This window comes from Leishmania panamensis (assembly GCF_000755165.1).
Source record: "Leishmania panamensis strain MHOM/PA/94/PSC-1 chromosome 29 sequence".
Taxonomy (NCBI): domain Eukaryota; phylum Euglenozoa; class Kinetoplastea; order Trypanosomatida; family Trypanosomatidae; genus Leishmania; species Leishmania panamensis.
Window position 1 is genome coordinate 741,302 of NC_025875.1, and position 7,319 is coordinate 748,620.

At 56.4% G+C, this 7,319-nt stretch overlaps 2 protein-coding genes across 2 annotated transcripts, besides 1 other annotated feature; both read right to left on the reverse strand.

The window, feature by feature from the left end:
* Positions 1-1,368, reverse strand: LPMP_291720 (hypothetical protein; the record flags this gene model as incomplete). Its single annotated transcript, XM_010702475.1, has 1 exon — positions 1-1,368. One exon carries the CDS (start codon positions 1,366-1,368, stop codon positions 1-3), a length of 1,368 nt encoding a protein of 455 aa, XP_010700777.1.
* A 2,237-nt stretch (positions 1,369-3,605) lies between these two features.
* Positions 3,606-4,386: a repeat region.
* Positions 4,387-5,144: 758 nt separating this feature from the next.
* On the reverse strand, positions 5,145-5,954 carry LPMP_291730 (hypothetical protein; the record flags this gene model as incomplete). Its single annotated transcript, XM_010702476.1, has 1 exon — positions 5,145-5,954. The coding sequence occupies one exon, from the start codon at positions 5,952-5,954 to the stop codon at positions 5,145-5,147; it is 810 nt and encodes a 269-aa protein (XP_010700778.1).
* Positions 5,955-7,319: the final 1,365 nt, after the last annotated feature.

A 7,319-nucleotide genomic window follows, 5' to 3' on the forward strand; every position in this document is an offset into this window, starting at 1 on the left:
TCACGGGTGATGAGAATCGTAGTCTCCTGGCACAGGTGACGAGGTTGTGCCCTTTTGCTGCTGCTGCTGCTGAGAGGCCTTCTCGTTGTCAGTGGTGGGACTTCCCTCAGTCGAGTCCTGCGTGAGGAGGTCTACCAGCTTATCGATCTCGTCCTCGTGAGATCCCTCAAAGCGGCCTATAATGCAGCCGTTTCGGTACGCCATGAACGTTGGGAGACTGCGGATGTCATGCAAGGCAGTCACCTCAGCATTCGCGTTCGTGTCTACCATGAGTAGGATGACGGAGTGCGGGAACGGCTTCGCCACGCCCCCGAGGAAGCGACAGGCAACGTTGCAGGCTTTCTGCTCTTCCACCGTCATGGTCGCGGTGGTTGCTACGACAGCCGCAGCATCTGTGGCCTCTGTGTCAGCGGCAACTGGGGCGGTGGTTAGTCCACGTGTGGGCCTCTCTCGGTTGTTCTGATATAGCTGTAAGGGCGCAGACAGAGGAGGTGACGAGCCGTCGATCCCTGAATCTTCTGTAGCGAACACCGTGGAGGTTGGTGGTGTGGCTGTAGCACCGCCACCACCGACAACACCAGCTCCTGCCACCGCGCGAAGCAGCTTTGAACGAATCGCAGTGCAAGGGGCACATGATGTTTTGTAGAAAAACACTAGGACTTTGGCACCCCGAAGGCAGTCCTGCAGCTCGTGGGGATTGCCGCGGAAAGAGAAGACTCGTGCAGGTGGTCTTGCAACCAGTGTTTCGGTGCTTGACAGTGGTGCGGAGGAGCTGTCACATGTGGGGGTAGCAGCAGATGACCCTAGGTTTTGCCTTGCTGTGCCCGTGGACGCAGCCCCGCCATTGGGTGAAGTAGCGGCAGGAGAACCCCTTTTCGTGGGCTGCGGTGCGCCACCCATGGGGATGGCTACGCCGGTGTCACCAAGCATTTCTATGGATGCAGTGACTGCGTCCAAGGCCGCGGATCGGCGCATACGAGTGGCAACCGACGCGGCCCGGGTAGTTGCTACCACCGACGATGCTACTCCAGTCATATGCTGCTCCGTGAGCACTGCCATCATCTTCTCTGGAGATGGTGCCTTAGGGCCCCACAGAAGCCTTTGCACGGGCACGCTGAGCTGTTGACCTCGGGGCACTTCCATATCCGACGCGGTAACATCAAGCACAGCGCCACCTCCTCGCCGACATACAGCAGTCCTTGTGGTACGTGCGACCGCAGGATGCAACGTTAGACACGCAGACGACGGCGTGTATAGACTACTAGATTGCGTACCTATCCACGAGTTCGCCACGCGCGTTCGCCAGTTTCCGCGGTGCGCCCCAACAGTGGCCCATGCGGCGAACGCGCTGGAGATGGTAGTGTACATGGCACGTCGTTCCGGCTACCTCACTTCGTAGAAGAATCAAGCAGGTTTGGGTGCGCTGAGCGTCTGTGTGCATGTGTATGCGTACACACTTTCACCTCTATTGCTTGCCAGCCCCTGGAGGACTGACGAAGAAACTTCAGGAAGACGACAGAAACGAACGTGCACTGCTGGATGTTTGGGTGAACGATGTGTAGTGAAGGCGGTAAGCAGTCAAGCTAGACGCACACGCACATACACACACACACGCAGGAGAGAGAGAGGGGGAGGGGGGGGGGCGAAAGCACTAAGAAAAATATGCGGACAGATGCAAGGCGGAGTAGAGAGGTAGAGGAGGGAGAACAATGAAAACAACAACGGCAATAGGGCAAGGCAACAAATCGATCTGGAACGAGATGAATAGGGGAAAAAGAGACGCAATAGAAGAAGCGAACTAACAACAATGAGAAAGGAAGCACCAGAGAATCCACAGGGCGAGCAACAGCGACAGTTGAGAAGTGGGGAAGAGAAGGTGTGTGTGTGGGTGGGGGGGGGGTAACACAAGAAAGATGGGAAGACGCGAGCGACGAAGAAATGAAAGGAGAGCAGATGACGAGGAGATGAGGATGGGGGCACACACAAGGAGTCACCCGCGCCAGGTGCGCTTTGCAGTGAAGCACGAGAAAGAGAAGGCTGGGTGGCAAAATAATAAAAATAAAAGAACGACGCAGTTATCGTGAGCCACTAAAAAAGTGGAAGTCCCTGCGCTAGCTGATATACGCTTTCGCCTATGCGTGGGTCAGCACCAAAGGAGAAAAGAGGAAAGGCGAAGTGCCGCAGGTGGGAAGGAGAGATGCTCAAAGAGGGACGGTGGGGCACGGTCACACATACACACACACACATGTAGCCACGTCACTCCATCACCATTCCATACAAAACTATCCGCCAGAGGCGGCTAGGAGCGATATCCGGGCACAGCACAGCGACTCGAAAGAAAGAAAAAAGGCAAAAACACGGGCGCGGGGAAGAGGACGAAACGAAAGGGGCGCCTGCGAAGAGAGCGGAAGCCCCCCAATAAAAAAAATGAAAAGAACGAAATAAAAGGGAAGGGATAAAAAGCAACAAATGCACGTACGCACCACCAGCACTTCGAGTTTTGTCTGAGCCACTGTTCAGTGTTAGGCAAAGGCCTCAGAGAGAGAGAGAGATGATGATGAGGGAAGAGGTGAGGGGATACGAGTACCACAGGGATTACGGGCGCAGCGCGTGGATGGCGGCACAATGGCGTAGATGATCACGTGAACAAGAGAATAGGTACAAGGAAACGAAGTGGCAACCAACACAATTTTGAATGTCGCCGCCGCTGCGCTGTGTTCGCAGTGATGTACGTAATGCGGCTGAATTATGCCTGCGAGTCCGTGTGCGGGCGTATAATCGTACGCGTTGGTTTTCTTCGGGTCACCTTGCTGGCGGCACACTTGACAGAGAATACAGAGAGGGCAGCCAGTTCGCCGAGGGAGAAAGCGAAGACGCAGTGGTGAGTATAGATGCACCACAATGGGGAGAGAGAGGTAGGCAATGCGTAGACGCAGGGACCACTGAACTTGAAGTGTGTGTATCTCGCTGACTGTGTTTAGGTTGCGAGAGGGGAACTCGAATGCAGCTTCGCGGGGTATCGCACGTGTAGAGCGTGCAGTAGCATGCAATACTGCGTCCACGTTATTAGATTATTCGCTGCACAGTAGTCCGCACCGACAAGAGTCCGCCTTTCCTTCGTTCCACTTCTTGGAAGTTTCTCTGTGAATCCTGGGGGTTGTGGCCCCACACAGCACGACGAGGAAGAGGTCGGAGAAGGCAAAGGAGAAAAATGTCAGGGAATAGAGGCGCAGAGTCCATCCGAAGTGAATAAAACACAGACAAGATACGAGACACGGAAACGAAAGCCGCATGACTACACTGCTAAGTGGGGGTGGGGCGTTGGCATCGTACCCCAGAGAACGAGGAGGGACGAGGTGCGGAGTATCACTCACACACGGAGCATCTTCTACTTCTGTCTCGGCACTCAAAGCAAACAGCCGCGCTTTGTCGACTCCTTTTATGCCTCACGTTCGTTTTACTCCGATTATACACTTCAGCCTGCCCGGGTGGCCCGGAAAGAAGTGAAAGAGGAAAATGAAGTACACTCCATATCAACGCCGCAGCAATCGCATTTTTCCCTTTCAGCACGCCTCTCTCCCTCGAGTAACAACGCAGCAAAGAGGCGCACAGACCGCCGCATCGCACGGATGCCTCTGCCGCGCTGCAGCCTCATCCACATCGCCGGGGATGAGCCGTCCGGCCGCTGGATCGGCCCGCGCACTGAGGGGGTTCCTCTCGTCCCTCCTTGCCCCTGCTCCCGATGCATGCGGCGCCACCGGCGCCAGCCGGACCTGGGCGGACTGCGCGCCTCGATCCCACCGGGCTGCGGCCCAGGGGCACGCTCAAGGGCAGAGGCACCGGCGTCTGCCGTGAGGGTAACAGGGGGGGGGGTGATCCAAGGTGCATGCCGCGTGAGCTCAGAGAGGAAGTGAGCCAGCAGCAGCTCACAACCCTCTGCGGCCACGTGCCCTGCCTGTATGCCGTGCTTCACCCCCCTCCCGTCGTTCCAGCCCGCGGTAGTGCGCAGTACGGCGTGGAGACTCTCCACACTGGAGTCGGGAGCACCCCGCGGCGCAATTCGCGGTGCCCTCGTCATGCATCCGGCACCTGTGCCGCAGCACCCCATCCGGCTGGGTGCAGGAGACGCCGCACGCTTCGCGCGCATGCCCACTGGGGCTGGCTCGTCCGCATCGCAGCGCGCCGCTCCCACCCACCACTCGTGCACTGCTCGCCTCTGCGGGTCCTGGATGGATGCGGCACACCATGCCAGCCGCACGGGGCCTGCGCTTCAGGACCGCGTTGTTGCCTGGGGGCCTTATCCGCCATTTCCGCCGATGCCGCGGAGGGCGTGCAGGCATGGGCCGCGACAGGCGGGACGCTGCCATGAGTCTGTGCCAGCAGCGGGTGTGGCAGGCAGAGGGGCTGTGGAGAGGCACGTGCCTGGTCAGAAAGATATACTCCGAGGAGAAGAGGAAAACGCCGGAGAGGAAACAATTTAGAGAGACATCGCGGCTCCTACAGCAGAACAAAAAAAAGAGTGACGCAGAAGAGCGGAGCAGAGCGGGGGACGGAACCAAAACTCATCACAATCGGTGACTACACGCAACAGCGGCAACAAACGAGGAAAAGCACCGCCATGGTGGCCAAATGAAAGGGGGCAGCAAGGAACAAAGACGAGGAAAAACACACAACGGTAGACGCCGAGACAACATCAGCAAAAAGTGAACACAAAAAAATCGAAATACACACCTGCGTGTGTGGGAGTAGCTGACCTGTGGGGGGGGGGGTAGAGAGCGGGAGGTGACCTTTGCGGAGGTGTAAGCCATATGAACGCATGTAAACGCACACATGTGTACACAGAAATTGTCTCTTCTGAGACTCTTCTCATCCACCACAGAGGAATCGGTTTGAAGGTTTGAGAAGATGTGAAGAGGACCACAGCTGCATAGTGAGTTGTCAAGGTGAGGAGGGTGTAGTCACAGAGTGTCGCGGCTTGCCGAGAACGAATGCCGGCACTATCGTATGCGTCTTGTAGAAATAAGTTTACAACGTGAGCTCCAGACGAGGAAACGTAATAGACGTGATGAAACAGTGAGAGCGTCTATCAGTACTTCACGTGCCGGCCAACATCTTGTCATTTTTCTCCGTGCATATCTCGTGCCCTAAGGTGCCGCAGCGTAGCTGTCCCCAAGAAAGGCGCGGACAATGTCCTTCCACTCTGCACTTTCTTCCGCCGTGAGCACCCCTGGCTGCTCATGGAAGAGCCACTGCCAAACCGAAGTCACACCGTCCCGCATCTCCTCCGCGTCCGACCGCGGCACGTTGCTGGCCTCTGAGATCAGCTTGAACCCGCAGTACTGCTCCACTCGGCCCATCAGTACCGTAATCACGAGCAGCTTCAGGAGGGCTTGACGCCGTGCTGTAGCCTTCGCTTTCTGCACCATCACCAACTCATCATCAGGGCAACTGGGATCTTCACCGGACACTGAGGACTCACACGAGGAGCTGCAATTGATGTTCCGGGACGACGGCCATGACGCCGCCGTGCGTGACTCTAGCTGTTCCTTGACAGTGGCCAGCACCTCCTCCACCACCGTCTCCACTTCGCTAAAGTCGGCGTAGTCGTCTGTATCGCTGTATGGCACGATGTCCTCCTCGTTCGGCACCTCTCCTTTCTGCTCTTGTAGGTAGTTCTCCGGCTCCACGAGAGACTCGCGGAACGCGGCGAAGGCGCCCGTCAGCCTCTCCACCACGGCATACACGTCCTCGTCAGCATTCACCGCCGCCATGAGTTCTCGCCATTGTACACTCAAGCGCAGCTGCTCCCACCGTGTGCGCGCCGTCGCCAGCTCTCTATGTAGCGCATCAATCTGCCTCTCAATATCTGTAACGTGTTGTGTCGCTTCTCGCAGTCTCTTTCGCTCCTCCTCAATGGCAGACGGAGCGATTTCGGCCTCGGTGAGCATGGGCATTGCGACTTAACAGCCTGTTCAGAAAGAGAATGAATCTGGCCACCAGCCCGGCGGCGCTTAATCTGCGCACACAGGCCCGCACGGTAACAGCAGCAATAGCACTAAGACACTAGAGCGGCAAGGAAAATTGGCTGATGCCAGCTCTCCACGAACGAAAAAGCGATGGAGAGATTGGAGTGGGCAAGGGGGAGGGGGGGGGCGAAACAGAAGTGGAGAGGCGTAATGCCCACGGCAACAACGATAGCTGAGGGGACAAAGAGCTGCAGAGAGGCAAAAGCAAGGAAACCGAAAAGGAGGAGGGGGAGGAGGGAGGAAAAAAAAGAAGGCAAAAATGAAAGTTAGCAGGCAAGCGGTGGAGGTGAGAGAGGCGGGGACTTGCACGACAGAAGTATTCACAATACGTTCGTTTATGTGCGTGACAGTATTGTGTGTGTGGATGTGTGTGTGTGTGTGGATGTGTGTGTGTGTGGATGTGTGTGTGCTCCTGCGCAGGGTGCAGTAGAAGCCACACCACATAAAAGGCACAGAGATTCGAGCGGCGTAGAGGTGAGGTGATGATGAACCACAAATGGAAATACCTGCCGATGTCCCTAAACGGGGAGAAGTGCCCGCGTACTGCGACCATTCTTCCAGCACAGCCGCGTCAGTTGTGATTGTTTCCGCCCATTTAGCTCCCAGGCGAGCATCTCGGGGAGACTAGCAGCTGAGGCCTGTGCCACACAAGGAAGTGAATGAATGTGCGCCCCGATTCTCGTTTAGACGAGCTTGCGCAACGACGACAGCGGTGCCAATCGAGGCACTGCACAAATAACTTTCTTCACGTTCGTCGCCCTTTGAGGGAGCGGAATGTCTTGGCATTGTGTGCGCGCCAATGTGGCTGGCGTTTGTGGGTGTGTGCTCCTGTCTTTGCCGCCGGCCTCCTTGTCATCGAGAGCTCTCCGCTGCAGGCATACAGGAATAGGAGTGGGCACATAGATCCAGGTGGCGCAGGCAGAACAGAGGAGAATGGCCCGTCTGGCCGAGACCACATGTATGGATGCATCACTGCATACACATCACTAAAAACGAGAAAAGGGGCAAACACCAGAGCGAAATAGCGCAGGGAGAGGGGAGCAGAAGCGAACGTACGTCTGTCTACGCAGTTGACTAACGCTCCACTAGTCCACCGGCGTTATATCTGCCCACGCCTATACAACACATCAATACAGCACCAGAAAAAAAAAAGGAGCAGCGACAGCACATGCATGCCCGGCCGAAAAGGAAAAGGCCGCTGCGCCACACAGACACCATGGCAAATAAAAGAGCAACAGCAGATACCAAAATAACAACGAGTATAAGCGCACGAGTAAACTTTCATACGAATAT